General features: G+C 48.5%; 1 protein-coding gene across 1 annotated transcript; it reads right to left on the bottom strand.

Annotated features, from left to right (window-relative positions):
- Positions 1–619: 619 nt before the first annotated feature.
- On the bottom strand, positions 620–23,272 carry LOC8026640 (endothelin-converting enzyme 1-like). Its single transcript, XM_040211356.1, has 3 exons — positions 23,093–23,272; positions 8,769–10,418; positions 620–994 (listed from the first exon to the last, which is right to left on the bottom strand). The coding sequence occupies exons 1-3, from the start codon at positions 23,270–23,272 to the stop codon at positions 620–622; spliced, it is 2,205 nt and encodes a 734-aa protein (XP_040067290.1).
- Between the last annotated feature and the right edge of the window lie 261 nt (positions 23,273–23,533).

The following is a 23,533-nucleotide window of genomic DNA, read 5'->3' as shown; positions in this document are numbered from 1 at the left end:
TCCCTCTCAAAATAATAATAAAAAACATTTTGATTGTATAAAGCCTGTTTGAGAGTCATCCAAGTAATAATATGACGATCCTTTCTAGTCTGACGAATTCAAATGGAATCAGCACTGAACCAATGGCAATTGTTTCTTTCCCGGTTTGATGGGCTAATGAAAAAGAAATTGGCAATACTACTTCGTGCAGTTTCTCAGATATTGAAAAGCATGTTCAATGTGTGAGCATAATTGTGCCCACTTTCAAGAATATAGGCAAGCGAGTACGGCACATGAGTAAACAAATACAAAAAAATATATATATATATAAACTGGAGCAAATTGAACGTAACTGATGCTATAAACGTCGGGACGAACGTGATGACACATATTTGGAGATATGTCGCTTTGTCCAACCCTATCTTTATATTTAAACAGCGTCTAGTTTCAACCGATGTGCTCATCCTTAACTTTCAATAACTTTAACTTTGAGCAACCGATTCGCCAGACGAATCGTTTTTCCGGGTAACATACTTCCACACACTTTACAAACACACACACACACAATCATTTTAAGACCAATTCCGGCTGTCAATACCATTGCCGAACTCACTCGTATATCGGTTCATATAGGAAACCTTCAGAAAATGGAGCACATGGCAGGGGAGACCATCGGAGAGTTCTTGCCGCAGCGAAAAGCTTTGCCAAAGGCTTTGAGGTGGCGAACATCGTGGTGACAGCTCTTCATCTTAGGATACGCTGTGCACTTGGTTCGGCAGTGGGTCAGGAAGAACACTCGACCTGACGTGAGGTTGTCTCCGAGGTCTTCGGCGTACGTGTCGGAATTCGGACTTTGCACGGCCGATTTGTAGGCTCTGTGGGCGATGAGCAGAGCTGCGGTGTCGGAAAGCCTCGCGTGCTGAGCCTTGAAGCAGGCTTTCTTCGCTTTCAGCACCCCCTTGGATACCTCAGCCATCCACGAGTGGTTCTTACGGAAGACGTCCAAAGCGATGGCCTATAGAAAACAAGTTGAACGAACATAATTTAGCGGCATTGAATCAAACTTGCCTGCAATAACGACTCCTCAATTTCTTGAATTTCCCAACTTCTTGCTTTCTGTATAGGAGCGTTCATCAATAGTTGATTGTATTTTAGAGCGCAGCTCTTAGGGGCCCGTTTCCGGCTTGAGCGGCGTCGCCGTCGGCGTCGGCGTAACCGCGCGGTGCATCATGGGAAATGTCCCATAATGCACCGCGCGAGCCCCCCACCAAGGTCACGTGACCTCGTGGGGGGTCACGTGACCCCCCGAAGTCACGTGGCCCCCTCCTCGAGGTCACGTGACCCCCGCCGATGTCGCGTGACCCCCCGATGACGTCATCGTCACTGATGACGTCACCGGCATCCACATCGTCATCGTCATCATCACTGATGACGTCACCGGCATCCACATCGTCATCGTCATCATCACTGATGACGTCACCGGCATCCACATCGTCATCGTCATCACTGATGACGTCACCGGCATCCGCATCGTCATCGTCATCATCACTGATGACGTCACCGGCATCCACATCGTCATCGTCATCATCACTGATGACGTCACCGGCATCCACATCGTCATCGTCATCATCACTGATGACGTCACCGGCATCCGCATCGTCATCGTCATCATCACTGATGACGTCACCGGCATCCACATCGTCATCGTCATCATCACTGATGACGTCACCGGCATCCACATCGTCATCGTCATCATCACTGATGACGTCACCGGCATCCACATCGTCATCGTCATCATCACTGATGACGTCACCGACATCCGCATTGTCATCGTCATCATCACTGATGACGTCATCAGTGACGTCACTGATGTCGTCACCGGCATCCGCATCGTCATCGTCATCATCACTGATGACGTCATCAGCGACGTCACTGATGACGTCACCGACATTCGCATCGTCATCGTCATCATCACTGGTGAAGTCATCAGTGACGTCACTAATGACGTCATCGGTACCCGCATCGTCATCGTCACTGATGACGTCGTCAGTGACGTCAGTGATGACATCATCGGCATTGGGGGTCACGTGACCCCCAAGGTAACGTGACCCCCCCCTGGTTAGTTTAACCCCCCCCCAGTGCCCTTCCCTCCTCCTCCTCAAGAGCTGCGCTCTAATTCGGCGTTACAGGGAGTTGTAAGCGGCTTTCATTTTTTTGTCGATACAATCAACACCGTACAATTGACACCGTGACACATCAACTACTACTTTTCAAGCTTAGCGAACTTAACCTAATGTTTTGAAGTGGATTGAGTGTATTTTGCAAGGTCGCACCCAATATCTAGCCTATCTGCTAATGATCATGACTTATATTTCATTGGTATCCTCAGGTGTTCCTCTAATAAGTCCTAAACACCCCTCCATTTTCGATTGTGTTTCATATTGGGAAATATCTAACTTGTTCGGCGCATCGATTGTTCAATCCAAACTTTATAACATTTATGTGTGGTATGACGCTTGGCTAATGAAACTAAACATTAGAAAGTGCAGGGTAATGAGAGTCCCAATGTCTACCAAATAATTTCGTTCATGTACTCATTTACTTAACTGTTCTATTTGTGGTTGAGAACGGCACCTCTGTAACATATCCGGATGTGCGACAGAAGCCATGTTACTTCCACGCGTTCATTTGCCTCCCTGCTGCGATCACAATAGCTTCAAACACCCCTCTACGATTTTGTTGCCAGTCATGACGTAACGTCTCCAAAGATTGGCAAGTTTGACGGTGCTCAAAAGGCACTTTGCGCTCCGCTCGTCCACAGCACTACGTAACAACTAAATGACCGATTGTATACGACGACACGTGCTGCCAAAAGCGTCACTGCAGTCAGTTTTGCGCGTTCGGTCAAGAGCTCCGTCAAGAGAGACAGTCGTCGAAATTCAAGAGAATTTCGACGACTGCGGTGATAGAGTGTACTAGAAACGACTGAGTGCCACCGAAGCGCTATTTCTGAAGCCCCGGAGGTGGAAAAAGTATTAGAGGGCGCTCCGAGCGAAGTGGCTTGGAACCAAGTCCCGCTCTGCCATGCGTCGCTAATTTCGCGGAACTTAAAAGGCTATTAGGATAAATTTCGAAATTTATTTGGGAGATTAACATTGATTTGGGTAAAATCGTAGTTCTTGCTGGCATCGTCTCGATCCAGATTAACCTTCTTGGCACCCGCCGCTATGCACGTGTGATGCGGCTAAACTATCGTCGTGGGGTTCGCTTGTTTGTTCCGGCTCCCGAGTGTCTGAGCGTAAATCCATCTAAAAAAAAAAAAAAGTACCGAGGACATAAATTTGTGCTCACGTTTCGCTACACTGTATGACTACAGGACGATTGTATTCTGGACTCGTATTTGCATAAACAATCAGTAAACGAGCACTATAATATAAACTCTCCACCAAACGAGCCGATACTTTTTTTACAGAATGTGTTTTACCAGCCGTTTTCTGTGAAAAAAGCGTTGCGTTTCACAGCCACGCCCGACCGTTATCCTCGAGCGTTACGCTCGACCGGTACACAGGTCAAGGTCTTGTATAAACAGGAGAGCCCCGAGTTATATTCTCTATACAGCTTCGACGTCAGGCGTCACATCAGAACGTAACGTCACCACGACTTAGCGTGTCGTCACAACGCCACGCGACATTACGACGACGCCATGACGTCGACGTTGCCAACGGCGTTACACGACACCAAGACGGCGTTGTGACGTCACTCGCGTTGAGAACGACGTAGTTGACGTTGACGACGACGACGTCACGCGACGTCAAGATGACGTCATCCTAACGTCATCGACGCGACGTCCTGAGACGTTTGGCATCAGGTCGTCGACGTCCTTGTCGACGTAACGCAACTCGCCGTCACGACGACATCCCGACAACTTCACGATATTGACGTCATGGTCAAGGACGACGACGTTACACGACATTAAGACTTCATCGTGACGGCGCGTCGACGTTGATGTTGGCGAAAGCGACGATGTTACACAACGTGAAGGCTCCGTCGTGACGTCTGTTCGGCGCCGCGTGGGCGGGACGGTATCGGGCGATATATAGGCCTCGCGTCACTGCGACAGACGTGAGCACGCTTCCGACACCATGTTCGGCGCTGTGTGGGCGGGCCGGTATCGGGCGATAGATAGGCGACAGTGCCAGTGACTCTCTCGGGACCAACCAAACTTTATTATCGAACATACCCTTATATACATGCGATGCACAGCTTATATACATGCGATGCACAGCTCCATCTCGGGAATCAGAAGCTAAACCCGGTAACACCTGGTTAGCGACGCCGACAACGTAGTCGTGATGTCGCATTGGCGTCGTCGTTGACGTTAACGACGGCGTCGGCCGCGCGGTGCATCATGGGAAATGTCCCATAATGCACCGCGCGAGCCCCCCACCAAGGTCACGTGACCTCGTGGGGGGTCACGTGACCCCCCGAAGTCACGTGGCCCCCTCCTCGAGGTCACGTGACCCCCGCCGATGTCGCGTGACCCCCGATGACGTCATCGTCACTGATGACGTCACCGGCATCCACATCGTCATCGTCATCATCACTGATGACGTCACCGGCATCCACATCGTCATCGTCACTGATGACGTCACCGGCATCCACATCGTCATCGTCATCACTGATGACGTCACCGGCATCCGCATCGTCATCGTCATCATCACTGATGACGTCACCGGCATCCACATCGTCATCGTCATCATCACTGATGACGTCACCGGCATCCACATCGTCATCGTCATCATCACTGATGACGTCACCGGCATCCGCATCGTCATCGTCATCATCACTGATGACGTCACCGGCATCCACATCGTCATCGTCATCATCACTGATGACGTCACCGGCATCCACATCGTCATCGTCATCATCACTGATGACGTCACCGGCATCCACATCGTCATCGTCATCATCACTGATGACGTCACCGACATCCGCATTGTCATCGTCATCATCACTGATGACGTCATCAGTGACGTCACTGATGTCGTCACCGGCATCCGCATCGTCATCGTCATCATCACTGATGACGTCATCAGCGACGTCACTGATGACGTCACCGACATTCGCATCGTCATCGTCATCATCACTGGTGAAGTCATCAGTGACGTCACTAATGACGTCATCGGTACCCGCATCGTCATCGTCACTGATGACGTCGTCAGTGACGTCAGTGATGACATCATCGGCATTGGGGGTCACGTGACCCCCAAGGTAACGTGACCCCCCCCTGGTTAGTTTAACCCCCCCCCCCAGTGCCCTTCCCTCCTCCTCCTCAAGAGCTGCGCTCTAATTCGGCGTTACAGGGAGTTGTAAGCGGCTTTCATTTTTTTGTCGATACAATCAACACCGTACAATTGACACCGTGACACATCAACTACTACTTTTCAAGCTTAGCGAACTTAACCTAATGTTTTGAAGTGGATTGAGTGTATTTTGCAAGGTCGCACCCAATATCTAGCCTATCTGCTAATGATCATGACTTATATTTCATTGGTATCCTCAGGTGTTCCTCTAATAAGTCCTAAACACCCCTCCATTTTCGATTGTGTTTCATATTGGGAAATATCTAACTTGTTCGGCGCATCGATTGTTCAATCCAAACTTTATAACATTTATGTGTGGTATGACGCTTGGCTAATGAAACTAAACATTAGAAAGTGCAGGGTAATGAGAGTCCCAATGTCTACCAAATAATTTCGTTCATGTACTCATTTACTTAACTGTTCTATTTGTGGTTGAGAACGGCACCTCTGTAACATATCCGGATGTGCGACAGAAGCCATGTTACTTCCACGCGTTCATTTGCCTCCCTGCTGCGATCACAATAGCTTCAAACACCCCTCTACGATTTTGTTGCCAGTCATGACGTAACGTCTCCAAAGATTGGCAAGTTTGACGGTGCTCAAAAGGCACTTTGCGCTCCGCTCGTCCACAGCACTACGTAACAACTAAATGACCGATTGTATACGACGACACGTGCTGCCAAAAGCGTCACTGCAGTCAGTTTTGCGCGTTCGGTCAAGAGCTCCGTCAAGAGAGACAGTCGTCGAAATTCAAGAGAATTTCGACGACTGCGGTGATAGAGTGTACTAGAAACGACTGAGTGCCACCGAAGCGCTATTTCTGAAGCCCCGGAGGTGGAAAAAGTATTAGAGGGCGCTCCGAGCGAAGTGGCTTGGAACCAAGTCCCGCTCTGCCATGCGTCGCTAATTTCGCGGAACTTAAAAGGCTATTAGGATAAATTTCGAAATTTATTTGGGAGATTAACATTGATTTGGGTAAAATCGTAGTTCTTGCTGGTATCGTCTCGATCCAGATTAACCTTCTTGGCACCCGCCGCTATGCACGTTTGATGCGGCTAAACTATCGTCGTGGGGTTCGCTTGTTTGTTCCGGCTCCCGAGTGTCTGAGCGTAAATCCATCTAAAAAAAAAAAAAAGTACCGAGGACATAAATTTGTGCTCACGTTTCGCTACACTGTATGACTACAGGACGATTGTATTCTGGACTCGTATTTGCATAAACAATCAGTAAACGAGCACTATAATATAAACTCTCCACCAAACGAGCCGATACTTTTTTTACAGAATGTGTTTTACCAGCCGTTTTCTGTGAAAAAAGCGTTGCGTTTCACAGCCACGCCCGACCGTTATCCTCGAGCGTTACGCTCGACCGGTACACAGGTCAAGGTCTTGTATAAACAGGAGAGCCCCGAGTTATATTCTCTATACAGCTTCGACGTCAGGCGTCACATCAGAACGTAACGTCACCACGACTTAGCGTGTCGTCACAACGCCACGCGACATTACGACGACGCCATGACGTCGACGTTGCCAACGGCGTTACACGACACCAAGACGGCGTTGTGACGTCACTCGCGTTGAGAACGACGTAGTTGACGTTGACGACGACGACGTCACGCGACGTCAAGATGACGTCATCCTAACGTCATCGACGCGACGTCCTGAGACGTTTGGCATCAGGTCGTCGACGTCCTTGTCGACGTAACGCAACTCGCCGTCACGACGACATCCCGACAACTTCACGATATTGACGTCATGGTCAAGGACGACGACGTTACACGACATTAAGACTTCATCGTGACGGCGCGTCGACGTTGATGTTGGCGAAAGCGACGATGTTACACAACGTGAAGGCTCCGTCGTGACGTCTGTTCGGCGCCGCGTGGGCGGGACGGTATCGGGCGATATATAGGCCTCGCGTCACTGCGACAGACGTGAGCACGCTTCCGACACCATGTTCGGCGCTGTGTGGGCGGGCCGGTATCGGGCGATAGATAGGCGACAGTGCCAGTGACTCTCTCGGGACCAATCAAACTTTATTATCGAACATACCCTTATATACATGCGATGCACAGCTTATATACATGCGATGCACAGCTCCATCTCGGGAATCAGAAGCTAAACCCGGTAACACCTGGTTAGCGACGCCGACAACGTAGTCGTGATGTCGCATTGGCGTCGTCGTTGACGTTAACGACGACGTCAGGACGACATCGTCGTTAGCGTGACGTCACAGCGATGTCTGACGTTGCGTGGGGCGTCGATGCCAACGTCGGCGACCAGAAGGTCAAGGTCAATATAGTCCAGGGGCTATATTGACCTTGACCTGTGTATCCATCGACCGTAAGAGGAGAGTGGTCGAGCGTGGCGGTGGAACCCAAAGCATTTTTAATTAAATCGGCCGATAAAGTACATTCCGTGCTGAAAACACTTTTATCAATCCCTTGTTCAGTACGATGGTTCTAAAGGGTGGCATACATTGAACTCTTCGTTTCGAAATTTAAGCCAGGATGGGGCGAACTCTTCTCCCACCGTCGTCAACTCAAGCAAGTTGCTACACCGAACATCCAGGCGAACTAAGCAACTTAGATAGCAGCGCCACCACGCCAACATTCCACATGCTGAGCTTCAACTGAAAGCATGAGCGGAGCACACAGTTGTTTCTAGTTCTCTTTGGTGCTATTGAGCATGCAGTGACTACAACTCCCCCGGGTGGATTGTACGAAAGATCATCGCACCATGCTTGTACTTATTCCAATTTGTTTTTGCTGATAACAACATATTCAGTGGTGCGAAGGGTACGACGCAGAAGGCACGCGCTCAGAACCGGGTGTATTATTTAACTATTCTTTAACCACGGATAAGTCACCAGGACCACAACCAAATCATGATAGTTACATCAAGGGTAGGAATCGTAAGAGGGCGTCACCGAAATATCTTGTACTCAGGAATATTAGCACGACCTATGGGTAAATATACTTATCCTCTCTCAACAACATTATCCTTGAAGACGTGCCATAATTCTATTGTTCACCGTGTACTGAAGGCTACCGTGAGTTCTATAGCCATCAACACGTGCTCAACAACGGCATGTTTTGGAAGCGTTGAGTTATGGTTCATAGCTGCGACTTAACGACCAAGGTTTGTTTCGATGGTTGGGATTCTGGTGGCTCATAGGCTATAGCCCGTAAAAGTGACGCAAGGAGGCGCTGTAGAACTTTGAAACCGTTATACGACATTCATTGTGCAAAGCCGAGATGATACTTTGCTTGACAGATGAAGCGCGGGTCAACTCTCGCCCGTTAAGCAAAGTGAGCGATCGCCCCGCCCTGCCCGCTCAAGTCCGCCATAATCAGAGAGCGCTCGGCAGTTGTGATATGGCGACCACAGCGACATATTTTAGTGACTATTTGTTATTCAAACTTACGTGTTTGTCGAATATTCGGAAGACTTCTCGACTGATCAGAGCGCCAATGCCACCGTAATTGGCAGAGAACATTCCGTGAGCGTAGAAGATTGGCGAAGCCAAGGCAGCCATGTGCACGAATATGCTGTTCCAAAAGTAGGCATACTTGACGACAGGAGAATAGCGAACGTTTCGAGTCAACAGTGTGTCATCGTAAGGCCAGTTACTCGTGACGTTCTTGTGCTCCATGGCTGTCTCAATCCAGTATTCGATGAAAGACCGCGAACGTGACTGAAATTGATTGTACTCGGCGAGGATTTGATCGCCTGCTCGCAAAAACATGTCTAATGGTTTCAAAGTTATGCTCTCAAGAATCTCAGTGGCCTCCAGTTTTGCCGTCGACTCCAGCCAGGCGCTGCTGTTTAACAGGATCGCCGTATGCTTCAGAATGTTCAGTAGCATGCGCTTTACTCTGATCATTGCTTCTTTCGGCGTCCTCTCCAACCAGAGCAGATTCCGAAAGCGGCTCTCGACTGTGGTGTAGCAATCCAGGCGGTATTTGGCATCCGCGATCTCCTTGTGGCCGTACATGTAAAGCAACGCCTCGGGTGAACCAAGCAGAGAGTATTCTTGGACGAACCACCAGCCAAGTGTGTGCAAAAGCTGACTGTTGTTGAAGCTTCCGAACAGGACACTGACTTGGGCCAACAGGGCCCAACGCTCGAGAAACACCGTGTCTTCCGGAAGCACCACGTGCGGGTGTAAATTGTTGTTGAGACACCTCAGCCAGCGGCGGGGAGAAATGTTTGGTGTAACCTGGCCGAAAGCGGACAGCGGTAATCTTCTCGATGAACTGCTTCGATTGCCCACCGCCTCCTCCAATGCCGTTAGAATGCTTTCTTCCGTTAACAGGCGCGCTTGAAGATCTCGTGGGCTCACTTCATATCCATATAGGTTGTAGAAGCGCGTGGCGTAGTTACTCTGTTGATCTAGTTTTCGGAGTATTTTAATTCGCTGAACCAACAACGCACGACTGTAAACGGGGCCGATGGAAAGACTGTGTCTGGTCTGCGAAGGTAGCTTTCGAAGGTTAATTTCGAACCAAAATGGGACTCCCCAGTTGACCAGCAAGTCCAAGACGACGTCCAAAGGGTCTACCGTACTTGATTCCTCGTTGGGCCAATGCAATCCACGGGCTCTGAGGAAACCGATGACGGCGCTCGTCAGGTTCGCGTGCCCTTGCTTCACGCAGCTTCTGTACATGGCGGCAGCCTTCTGCGTGGCCTTGAAATGAAATTGGTTTCTTTCCAAGTAGTCCGCGCCCTTTTCATCCCAGCGACGAATGAGGCCCATCTCGTTGGGGTAATCGCGACCACGCTTTAATCCCGAGCAAACGTAAGCGGTGATGTCGGAACAAGGATCCACGCTGGTGTTAATTCCTTTGGTGAGCACGTACTTGTGGAGCAGGCAGTCGGGCCTCGTGCATGAGCGAATTTCAACTTTAGTTTCCGTGCGTTTCGAACGAAGCTTCATCAAGACGACGGATGCTACCACGAGGAAGATGGCGACGAATGTCATAAGTGCCGAAATGATGGTGGTCTTGGAACGATGCTTCTTCCAACCCCTATCGGACAAGCTCGATCGCGGTCGGTCTTCCATTTCTTGCGCAATCTGCGAAAGAATCAAACAATTTCTTGGGACTTCTTAAATTACGAGATTCTTGCAATATTTTTTACAAATAGCGTTTCCAGATATAATTATGTGACAGACTATAGTAACACCATAAATAGAGTACGAGCAATGTCCTCACAAAAAGTCAAACTGGATGTTGAAAATGTTTATTGCGCGAGAAATTAGAAATTGACCTGTTCCTGAGACATTGGCAACTCTGGTTCAACGCAGAATTTTTTTTTTTTTTTATATACTTCTTAGTTTTTTAGTCTGATTGCCTGTAGAAGGGATTCCGCCACCTTAAATCAATTCAGTTCAATCTAAAGGACAATTTAGCCAGTGCGATGTGACGTTTTACCCGGGAACCTTTAACGAGACTAAGTCTCGAACGAGACAATGTCAGATTTAGTATCATCAACCAATTCAAAAGCCGAATTACACCCAAGACTTTGTGCTACATTTAAACCAACTTCGTAAAACCCAAGTACTGACAAATTGAGGCAGAAGCCAAGATCCAAGTTTATAGGAACACAATGTGAATTATTCCACCGCGAGTGTTGTGAAAAACTAGAACATTAAACTTGATATCGTATAGTGTAAAATTCGCAGCATCCATAAATCTATATAACCATGTTGAATTCTTACAAGCGCAGCCTAAGACATAAAATTGCAATGAAATAAACGGCCACACGAATTAGGCTGCGATAAAGAGCGGTAGCTGCTGCTTTGTGAAAAGGCATGTTAAAGGTGATTTCCCTTCAGCCAGTGTGTTGTACAGTTTTTACAATGAGTTGCTCTTTTTCAGTGGAATTTGTCGTGTTACCGAATGGTATGTAAAGGAGAGTCGAGGCAAGCGGAACTAAAACACCGTCGGGTTTATCTCTCGCTCATGCACACAACCCACCTTCTTCTTTTTCTCCCCACACGCATCCCAGAACGCGAGGCGCTTTATATGACACCTCCCCCTTTCGAAGCATTATTGTGCGTAGTGCTCTGTTGGACGTGATACCCTGCCGCTCCTTGTTCCAGTTGCGGAGGTTTCGGTGCATTGTTGCCCAACTGTTTGGTTGTGTACGCCCGAAGTTACGGGCTGCTGTTGCCCGACCGTCTAGTTGTCCACTTCCAAAGACGCGGGCTGCAGATGACGGCCTGTGCGCCTCACTGTACCTTCACCTGTTTCCACCACGTATGACCGCGGCATTCCCGCCTGGTGGTGTATTCTTCATTGAGAAGCTGCGCCCGCGCGTATCCACACCTCTCAGTGAGGAGGTGTTGTACTGCGAACTCTTGTACGGTGGCGTCGATTGTAGTGCGAGGCTTCTCTTGTTTTTCGTTTGCTGTACTGTCGCCTATACTTGCGTACATGGTGCCACCGAGGCGTCAGTGTATTTGGCGCAGTCGGAACTGTTGAACGTAACTTCCTCCCCATGAGGAGCTCCGCTGGAGAGAGACCTTCTGGGCTTGGAGTTGTTCTGTGGGCTAGAAGAGCCTGTGCTACATTGGGTGATTTGCTCAGAAGGTTTTTAGCTGTTTGTACAGCTCGTTCAGCCTCTCCGTTACTTTGAGCGTCGTAAGGGCTTGAGGTCACAAATGTGACTCCCCATTCGTTCGCAAACCACCGAAAGCCGTTCGATCGAAACGGAGGGCCATTGTCTGAGTGCAGTACTTCTGGGCATTCATGTCTCGCGAATATCTGGCTGAACACTTTTGTTATGTGTTCTGTGTTTCTTCGGGAAAGTTCTTCCAGCTCTATGAACTTCGAGTAGTAGTCGTTGGCTATTATGTACTTCTTTACACTGAGCTCGAAAATGTCAGTTCCGAGTTCCTGCCACGAGCGATCGGGTAAAGGAGTCTGAAGCAGATGCTCTGTGGGTCGTCGTCGATGCTCAATGCATGTTTTACACTGGCTGACGTAGTCCTATATCTGTTTGCTGATTCCGGGCCACCACGCAGAATCTCTTGCTCGTGCTCTGCACCAAACGACCCCCTCATGTCCACAGTGAAGTCGCTGTAATACTTCTTTTTGGAGGCTCCGTGGGATAACAAGACTATCATTGCGCATTAGTAGGTCTTGTGTAGTGCTCAGCTCTGCAGAAAGCCTAGCAAACCCCTTCATGTCAGTAGGAAGCGTTTCTATCCCCAAACATTCTTTTTCGCGGTACGTCATTACCCTTGTCATGGATGTGTCTTTCTTCAGTTTGGACCTCAGTCTGTCCAAAAATGACGGAGACACCGGGAATAGATCGACCGTGAGCACTTCGTACTCTCGAACTAGCGCTTCCGTAGAGGCTATCGGGTGTTTCATCATTCGAAGAGGTTTCCTGGACAACACACCTGCTGTACATATGCTTGCCCGGTACGTTCGATATCGTAAAGTCGTTTCCGAAAATGCGCACTTGCAACCGCTGTGAACTTGGCGTCATCTCGTCTAGACGTTTTGTTGACAACAACGGTACCAATGGCTTGTGGTCCGTCTCATCATAAAACCCTTGACCTACCAAGTAGTTGCGGAAAAGTTCGCAAGCCCAAACGATCGCCAAGGCTTCTTTTTCGACTTGCGCGTACTTCTGCTCCGTCGGAGTCAGTGCTCTCGAAGCGTGAGCTACTGGACGCTTGATGCCGTCCTTGTCCTCCTGGAGTAGCACCGCTCCAAGTCCATAGGATGAAGCATCAACTAATAGTGTCCGGTGTGCGTTTGGGTTGAAGAACGTGAGTATTGGAGTCTTGCCCAACAAGTATTTGATTTTTTTAAATGCTTTTTCTTGGGCTTCACTCTAGAGCCAACTCGCATCTCCTTTCAGAAGATCTCGGAGTGGCTCGGTTTCCTCCGCTATATTTGGTAGAAATTTCTGAGGTGGTTCACCATCCCCAGGGATGACCGTAGCTCAAGCAAGATTGCGGGAGCTTCTATCTTGACCATGGCATCAGTTTTCTTGGGGTCAGGTGCAATTCCTCTTCTGTCTATGATGTGCCCTAGAAACTTGATGCTTCTTTTGCCGAACTCGAACTTGTTCGTGTGTAAGGTCACCCCTGCGTCATGGAGGCGGCGGAGTGTCAGTTCGAGATTTAGGTCATGTTCAGGCTTGTTTCGTATAAAAATTAAAATGTCATCCATGTGACACACTTGGCCCTGGATTCCTTCGAGAATCCACCGCATTTCGCGCTGAAAGAATTCTGGCGCTGTTGCTATCCCGAACGGGAATCGCTTGAACTAAAAGCGTCCCACTGGTGTCATGAATGACGTCAGGTCTCTTGACTCTGGAGCCGGTGGTGCTTGTCAATATCCTGCATTCGATTCCAGCTTGCTGAAGAGAGTCGCTCCTGTGAGTTTCGCTAGGTTTTCTTCCACCGTCGGCATGATGATTCGTTCGCGCACAATGTGTTGGTTTAACTGCGTGTAGTCCACACAAATCCGGAGAGCTCCATCTTGCTTTTTTGGCCACCACCATGGGTAAACACCAGACTGTGGCGTGTTCCACTTTCTTAATCACGTCCATTTCTTGTTTTCTTCTCAATTCCAGCTCTACACTGGGCAGAAGTGCGATGGGCTATTGTCGGGGAAACGTGATTGCGAAAGGCTTCGCATCTGGGTGAAGTGAGATCGTATAAAGTACCTTCATCTTCCCCAGTCCCTGAAATAGAGATGGGTACTTGGTAAGTACGCGATCATGTTCCAGATAGTTGTCAGCCTTGATTTTGTTCAGGCTTGGCAGTACTTGCAGAGCTTGAGTCGCCGGGAGACGGATTAAAGGATGCCGGGACCGTTTCTCTCGTTGTTCTGCCGTTCCAAGTTATCGACGCCCGGAACTTCCCGAGTGTTGTCAACGGCGAGTCTCCTGCCTCCCGAAGATCTTCTCCGGCTGGCTCTAGCTTTGCCATCTCTCCGACCTTGTACTCGCTATGAGGAATGGCGGTAACGTCTGCCCCAGTGTCCACCTTGAATGTGATCTGCTCGTTGTTGACTTTCGCCTTGATGTACAAGGGATCTCAGCTGTCTGCGTGTACTAGGGCAGCCGTGAACACTTCATTGAGATCTGGTTTATGCACTGGTGAGCTGTGAGATTCTGTTGCAAGCTTGGAGAAGCATACGCTGTCAAAGTGTCCTACCTTCTTTCAAGCGTTGCATTCCTTGTTTCTTCCGGCGCATTTTTTTTTTCACGTTTGCACCCTTTGCCACACCTTCGGCATTTCCACGCCGCACTGTTAAAATAATGTAACTAAAGCAAGGGTACAGGCCAGCTGGTTCAATACAGACATGGTAACACTGAAGCCGGGGAAAAGAAGGGTGTAGGACAGAAACAAAACTCCAAACACAGCTATAAAATTTTAGCTGTGTTTGGAGTCTTGTGTCTTTCCCACGTCCCTTCTTTACCCCGGCTCCTGGGTTACCATGTCAGTACTCTTAAAATATTTTCGACGATTAGATGTACCACGAGCGCGTGTGTCTTTCTTCTTGCCGTTTTCGCTCGGCTATCTTTTTTCGGTGCTCTTGATTTCCCTGGACTCCGTCTTATCGCTGTGAAGCTCTGCTTGGTGTCGTATCACTGTCTTGAAGGATTGTGCTGACACTGTAGCAGTTTGAAGCGTGAGCTTCGCGTCGAACTGGAGCTTTTCGCTCAGCTTCGTATCGTGGAGACCTGCGACGATGCCATCCCAAAGCAGCTCCTCGCGAAGTAGTCCATAATCGCAGGAGTCCGCTAAACTGTGCCACCACTTTCTCGTCTGGTTCTTGCTTCCTCACGTTAAATTTCTCTCTTTCAAAGATGACGTTTATGCGCGAAATAAAGTGGAGTTCATACTTTCTTTTCACTACGCCGTAGTCATTTAGCTCTGCTTCTGATAGATGAAGTGACGTGAAAATGTCTTCCGTTTCGCTCCCCATCGCATACAGGAATATGTTTACCTGTGTCGCGGCGTCCCGGTGACGGAGTCCAGAAATGATCGTGTATCTTTCCCAGCGGGTGCTCCATCTTTTCCAGTCGTGGGAATCCCTAAGTCAAACCTTTCCGGGAGCTCGACCGCGAAGGGATTGAAACACTGCTGCTCGCTTGGGAGCTGCTCGCCTGGGAGGTAGAAGCGCCGGGGCCGTCACTGTTCCCGTTCATGGAGCCGGCCAGGTGGAAGGCTTCGCTGTTCTCGTTAGACCTCCTCCAACTGTGGTACTTCTAGCTTCCTCGGAGATGATATTGCCTGGTTGCCGAAACTCACCCCTGCCACCATGTCGTGTTACCGAGTTGTATGTAAAGAAGAGTCGAGGCCAGAGGAACTAGAACACTATCGAGTTTATCTTTCGCTCATGCACACAACCCGTCTTTTTTCCCCCAGACGAATCCCAGACCGCGAGGCTCTTTATATGAAAAAAATTTATGTAGGAGACGTGTGAGAGGAGAGGTGTGGTTCGGCCGAACGATTGTGCGAAATGTTGCATATGTTAAAAAAAAAAAAAGAGACGCGTTTTTTTTGTTTTTTTTTTTTCGCTAAAGCGCTTTATTAGAATGGGGGTACCTGTAACCGCGCCTGCGGTGTAAGAAGCGAAAGTACGTATGCGAGCTGTTTTGTAGAGGTGCGAAGAGTACACGAGAACGAAACCTGGGTGGCGGCAGTGGGGAGGCAAGGGAGCATGTCCGCACAACGGAACCACGTGGGTATTTCACAACATAGCTGCCGGAGGGGGGAGGGGGGCGAAGGAAGAAGAGCGGTGAGGGAAGTGAAGATGAGCAAGAAAAGCCTTGCCGTATGTGAGAAACGACAGGAAGTGGGAGGGTGGGGTTTCCGTTCGGGATTGAGCATTTTTTGCCGGGAAGGGGCACTGACAGCTGTTTTATCATGCTGAAGTACCAACTAGCTCAATTTGCTCCTTTGCTACGGCACTAACAGCTACCTCTATTAACATTCTACAAATGCCTCTTGTGATGTATAGTTGCCGTGTATAATTTCCTATCGTACTTCTTTCTTTCTTATGTTGACCCAACTGCGTTTGTGTAGACATTTGGACAGGTATTATATACACTTTGAAATCATGGTGGCGTTTATTTGGACACTAGTGCTAGCTTTCGTTGATACCTTGAACCTTCGAGGAAATAAGTTTTCAGCAAACAATATGAAAAAAAAAAAAATAGGTGCTGCACTTCGTAGACCATCTCAGTGTCATTCCCGGTGTCCATTCTGGTGGTTTTCTGCCACTAGTGATAGCTCCCTCCACTGCGTCAATTTTGAAAGGATAGTTCATGGCAGGTTGAGAGTTTAAGGGAAGCTTCTCCCACCACCTCCCACTTTAGCAGAGCGAACGCTGTGGAAGAGGCTCACCCCCTATCCAGCGTTCGCTCTGCTAAAGTGGAGAGAGGTGGGAGGAGCTTCCTCTTAACACTTAACCTGTCACCCACTATAGTTACAAGCACGGCATATGCTGATCCTGGCGATTGTAGTAGTAACTGTTCTAAAACAAAAATAACTAAACAATAGGTACTTAGCACGTATGGTTTTCCAACACCTAATTTCTATTATTTACTTTATTATTATTATACTGCAAAGGCAAGTTCGTGTGGTGTGAGTGTGTATCTAAGTTCTCTTCATTCTCCTTGCAATTTGGCAAAAGTTCTATTGGCTACGAATGGGAAATCGAATGCTCGCCGAGAGATTGATTATTACCGACCGCAGTCCGACTGGTCACGAACTGTTGAAGCCGCGTTCGGCCGTCACACGCCCGACACCGAGAGGGACTCGGAAGTTTTAGGGCGGAGCTCTTAGGCGCCCGTTTTCGTGTTTCGCGGCGTCGGCGTCGGCGTCGGCGTAACCGCGCTAAATTTAGCGGGAAAATTGACGTCACGTGACTTCAACAGCAATTTAATTCCCCTCTAGATACAGCGCGGAATTGAATTGCTGTTGAGGTCACATAGTCACATGACGTCTGTTTTCCCGCTAAATCTAGCGAAGAAACTGAATTTGTTCATGGGTCCCCGCTAAATTTAGAGGGAAATTGAATTGGTTTGTTAGGTCGCGTGACGTCAATTTTCTCTCTAAATTTAGCGGGAAAAAAATGAAAGCCGTTTACAACTCCCTGTAACGCCGAATTAGAGCGCAGCTCTTGAGGAGGAGGAGGGAAGGGTACTGGGGGGTGGGTCAAGTGACCTCGGGGGGCGGGGGGTCACGTGACCTTGTGGGAGTCACGTGACCTTGGGGCGTCACGTGACGTCGGGGGGTCACGTGACCTGGGGCCACGTGACGACACCGATGACGTCATCAGTAGCGTCACTGATGACGCCATCAGTGATGATGATGACGATGCGGATGCCGGTGACGTCATCAGTGACGTCACTAATGACGTCATCAGTGATGATGACGATGACGATGCGGATGCCGGTGACGTCATCAGTGACGTCACTGACGACGTCATCAGTGCCTATGACGTCAACGGGGGGTCACGTGACCTCGGGGGGTATCCCCAGGTCACGTGACCCCAGGGGGGGTCACGACCTGGGTAACCATCGTGACCCTCGTGAGGGTAACCCTAGTAACCCTTGTGAGGGCAACTCTCGTGACCCTCGTGAGGGTAACTCTCGTGACCCTCGTAAGGGTAACTCTCATAACCCTCGTGACCCTCGTGAGGGTAACTAACCCTCGTAACCCTCGTGAGGGTTACGAGGGTGAGTAACCCTCGTGAGGGTAACTCTCATAACCCTCGTGACCCTCGTGAGGGTAACCCTCGTGAAGGTTACCCTCACGAGGGTTACTAACCCTCGTGAGGGTTACGAGGGTTGTGGTTACGCCGACGCCGACGGCGACGGCGACGGCGACGCCGACGCCGACGCCGACGGCGACGCCGCTCAAGCCGGGAACGGGCCCCTAAGAGCTGCGCTCTAAAACGACGTCACATGACTTCGTGTCACGTCACCCATGAACAAATTCAGTTTCCAACACCAATCTGAATTGGTGTTGAGGTCACGTTGCCTCAATTTTCCAGATAAATATGGCGGAGAAACTGTGAGGGAGGGGAGGTTACGAAGGAGGAGGAGGAGGATGGAGAGTACACAGGAGGAGAGGAGCGTACGAAGAAGTAGGAAGGGAAAGGAGGAGGGGAGGAGGAGGTGGGGAGGGTACAGAGGAGAAGGAAAGTACCCTTCTTTCCGTACCCTTCCCTCCTCCTCCTCAAGAGCTGCCTTCTAATTTCGCATCACACGTATTTGTAAACGTCTCATTTTTTCAATGTAGATAACAAATTAAAGTGTCCCCCGTTGTTTTAAAAGTTTTACTGCCGAAACCACGTTTCTGGCGTCAAGAGTGTGCTGGTTTCCACTCAGCCAGCATTACGTATAGTTAGTAAAATATTAACCCAATGTTGTTTTATATACTTCTTTTATATTCTTTTTGACGGGACTCTAGCCCCTAATTACATGACTCAACTGAAAAAAAAAAGAGACGCAAAACAAGGAAAAACCATTCACGAGAGATGGATCACACACTGAATAAAGGGCGTAGACCAACAAGTAGATGCAGCAACTGCAGATTGTGGGACACGTCGTATATATTATAAAATCCTTTTCTCGAAAATAGCCGTTATACCTGGGGGCAACTTTTCTTTCCAATGAAGCCAAAGCTGTTGATATACCGTATTTAGTCGAGTAATAGCCGCACTGTTTATAAAGAAAACCAGAGGGTTCCCTTTTCTGCGGAACACGCTGATTGTCAATCACCGCGATCGACAGCATGATACCAGCTGTTTACAGGACAGAGATAACGTTTGCGTGCGAAGGCACCATCTGTGAACATTGAATTCCTATGGAGAATCGTCTTCTCGATCTGGTAATTCACTACGTTATGTATGCGCAACGCAATGATTGGCTGTATCTTTATGTTCTGTGGGAAAGTAGACTCAAAGGCCTTGTTCATAAATAGTGCGGCTATTACTCGAGTAAATACGGTACCCGTGCGCTCGCGCACATTGAGCTCCGATCACAGCTGTGCTCACGCAGTCTTCACTTGTTCGCAGGTGCCAGAAGAAAAAAAAGTTGTCACCGAGAACGGTTCGAGCCATTTCAGCGCAGGAGTGTCAATCCGGCTCAAGCAATGAGCTGAGTTCAGCACCGGCACAAGAGACACTCAAGCAGCTCTTTTAAAGTGCTTTACGGAGTAGATTGCAATTTTAGTAGCTACATATTTCGTGATACGAGAAAGAAGTATCGCCTGAGGTTAACCAGCCAGAAACGTTATTTTCTTCGTGAAATATTGAAACTATGCGGACTGCAAGTTCGTCTGCTTCTTTTGCAAGGGTTGCGGTGACGTCAAAACGACGCCGAGTTCTTATTGGTTCTGATTGAAGGGTAGTGGGTAAAGCTCAAAGCAAGCTGCCTACTATATTTCAATCAGAGCCAATCAGAACTTGGCGTCGTTTTGACGTCACCGCAAACCCTGCAAAAGGAGCAGACGAACTTGCAGTCCGCAGGGAGTGGCTCACTATGTTTACAATTATTGCTTCGTGATTGGCTCTTCGGCATTCTTATCGTTTCATGCCGCAATCTCATTGGCTGCGGTGCAATAATGAAATGCTCCCTGCGTTTCTCAGGCTGTCTGCGACTACAAGAGTGAATCAGCGATAGAGCGACTTCGTCGTGATCGTTCCAAACGGTGTCGGGTACGTGCGTCACGGTCGGACGCAGCTCACGGATTGGACACGAGCACTGCGTCAACGGTCGGCTTGCGCTCGGTAAGCATCGCTCCTTCGGCAATATTTTGAATGCGTGAGCATTCATTGCCCCGGTGCATGCAGCCGTCTTTCGTTTGGACAGCCAAGGTTTGGATTGGATGGACTGGATACGTGGACGCAAATATGCGCGGTTCCCGCCGTGTTCTTTCGCTTCGTTCATTCGCTCGTTACGTCTACTTTCCTTCTCACAAGAAGAAAAGAGTATCCTGGCACGCTTCCAATGACGCGCCGCGGGAGTGGGAGAGAAGGATATGAACGGCTGTGGGCGGTGGCACGTATGTTCGTACGCGACAACGTAAAAGCAAGGTGCAGCGTCAACCCCGTTTGCCCGAAACCGCCGACTCCCGGGAGGAAAGAGAGGCTCTTCGAAGACAACAGTCTGCAGACCGTAGGTGGCGATTGGGGGGAAGCTGTGGCGGCTGCAATTGAAACCGCCGACGCACGGGATAACTGCAGACCTGGCTACCCGAATACAGCTGTATGCAAACCGTTGCGAGGTTGGGATTCCCATTCCTCGTCGAGTCGGAACTCCAGCGCTAAATGCTCACGCATTTCGTCGAGAATCAGCGTAGCGACAGCAGTGATTTCGGCATCACTTTTTAAGTCCGCATTGACTACTGCGGAAACGGAAATCGTCAAACTCTAAAGATGTTCGGAGCGACGCACATGCCCTTGCATTGCTGATGAAAGCACTGGCGGCTCCAGCAGACAAGAAGCACCTGTCAGTTCGTTTTGGCGGGGAGAGATCTTCTGCAGTTAAGGCGCATTCACTCTGCCGTTCGAATCGCAGCCGGGAAGCGGACCCGCTTGTTTTCATCGTCAAACGCACGTGAAATGTTTTTAGATCTGTATGCAACCAGGTTCGCAATCGCTTTCCGAACGCTGTTCAACTTCCATGCAGTGTGAAAACGGCGTCTGCGCCTTGCCCCCCCCCCCCCCCCCCCCAAAAAAAAAAAAAAAAAAAAAAAAAACAGCAACAAACAAACACAAAAAAAAAAACAAAAGAAAAACGCACGCTTTACATAATACGAGCCCCATCGTGAATTACCTCTGAAAACTATCGAGCGATGATTGATATGGACGTTTTTTATTCCCTTTAGACCTATATAATTACCATTATTTTCAGCTTGAGTTCTGAACCAAACGACTAGAAGGTACTGGCGTAACTCAATGTTGTCTAGAAATCACAGAAATCACACCTGTCCCTTTAGCTGACACTATTTCAACAAATAAACCTAGTATTATCGGTGTTCCGCAAGGCTCAATATTAGGTCCTTTTCATTTTTTAATATATAATAATGATCTGGTAGCCTATTGACAAAAAATATTTAATTTTTTATGCCGACGATACAAATATATTTATATCGAATGCAAGCGGGACAGAGCTATACATGAAAGCTAAACACATTTTTGAAAAGCTAGCTAGATGGCTAACCTTTAACAAATTAGTTCCCAATATAGCGAAAACAGGCTACATAATTTTTGCCCCGAAAAACAAACTAATTTTAAACACATCTCAACTTTCGTTTGCAAGTATGAACATAACTCGAGTGTACCTTACTAAAATTTTTAGGACTAACAACTTGACCATCAATTAACATGGCGTCAGCACGTAAAAGACACCACTGACAAGATATATTCAAATATACCAATTCTATATAAACTACGGCACATATTTTCCTTGCGAACCCTCCAGATGCTTTATCATAGCTTTATTCATGCTCACATTTCGTACGGGTGATCCATTCATGGATTCACATATAAAACAACACTAAAACCCATAGAAATTTCCCAGAACACAGCACTACGAGCAATGCTATTTGTTAATAGGCGTGAAAGTGCTAAATTTGCATACCGCTTCTTCACTATTTTAACAGTTCATCAGTGCATCGATTATCTCATAGCACTATTAACATTTAAGTTTATCACTAAGCAGATAACATGCTCTTCAATTAGTGTACTCATCAAGATGTCATGTATCCTCTGCGTTCACATTCCCAAGCGTCACAGTCTATACCATACATACGAACTAAAAAAGGCGCGTTCACTTTCATTTACATTGCTACTAAAACGTGGAACTCCCCAACCACACAGCCTAACTGCCAAGTCATCATTCTATATTTTTAAACAAGCCGTACGTGCGCACATACTATCTGCATAATTCATCAACAATCTCTACGCCTCCCCCCCCCCCCCCCCCCCCACGATTCATTCTTCTCTCTTACGCCCATCTTTCACAGAATCCCACAATCACACACACACACAAACCCACGCTGATTTTGTCTTTCTTTTTTCCTTGACTTTCTAGATTTTCTTCTCTCTCTTTTCAGTTGGTTTTATATTTTGATTATATATAATCATGTTTAATTTTTTTCCATTATTTTTTATGTATAATGGTGCCTACTTGATTGCTGACAAACCCATTCTTACCAAAGGGTCTCTTCAAGAGTTTTCTTTGAAAACTTTGGGACCCCCGTCTGAGTAAGTGTAATTATTTAAGATATTGTTTACAAATAAAAATACATTTTGACTTGACTTGAGAACGATCATGGCCTGCGAAAGGACTCTCCTTCCTCCAACGGGACGTCATCACCTTCGGATGGCGTCAACTCAGCGACTGGGCTCGAGCCCGGTACAGAGTGTCCCTGGACGGAGTGACGGGACACGTGGCCTATCTGAACGCTGACGCAGCGCTCGTGCTCAGTCTGTGTGCGCGCTTAATCTCACTTTGATGACGTCGAAAGGCTATAATACACGGGCCTCGCTTATTTAGGTGGTGTTGCGGAAGCACATGACCTCCTTGATTGGTGGTTAAGTGACGTGCTTGCGGACTGCCTCCAGACATATATCTACACTTGCGTCAAAGCGATGACACACGCCTGCCTACCAGGCCATTTGGCACTTGAATCCTATATCGGTGCCAAGGATGCGAGAAAATGTTTTATGCTTTCATGTGCGAGAGTTAAGGACTCACGAGGTCTTGCATCTTCTTGAGGGACTCCTCCTGGAGGGCTTTCATTTTGCTTTGGGAAGAGCGCTTCTGCGGCTTTCCTCGTTTCGGGATGTCCAGAACAGAACTCTGGCCCTGTTCACGCCCAGTGGCTTTCTCCGTCTTCTCATTGTGACTCTGTTCTCCGTGGGCTTCATTGGACATTATTGCGCAAGAGGCAGGCTAAAGAAGGCTCTGGCTGGGTCAACTGGTCGCCCGTTCGAAGGTCTTCCTCTTCGTCGTTATTGCTGTTCTTTCGATGATATGTGTAGGCACGGCCGGACTGGAAGCGCGTGCTGTCTTTCTCTTCTTACGGCCTTTGCGATCGCCCGGGAGTCAATGGCCTTTTTTCTCCGTAGGTTGTTCACTTGCTTGTCGCCAGGGGCGCAACCACCTCACCCCACTTCACCCCACACGGAGAGTCCC

This window comes from Ixodes scapularis, unplaced genomic scaffold (assembly GCF_016920785.2).
Source record: "Ixodes scapularis isolate PalLabHiFi unplaced genomic scaffold, ASM1692078v2 PGA_scaffold3__209_contigs__length_174095766, whole genome shotgun sequence".
NCBI lineage: Eukaryota > Metazoa > Arthropoda > Arachnida > Ixodida > Ixodidae > Ixodes > Ixodes scapularis.
This window is presented reverse-complemented; position numbering and strand designations above follow the sequence as displayed.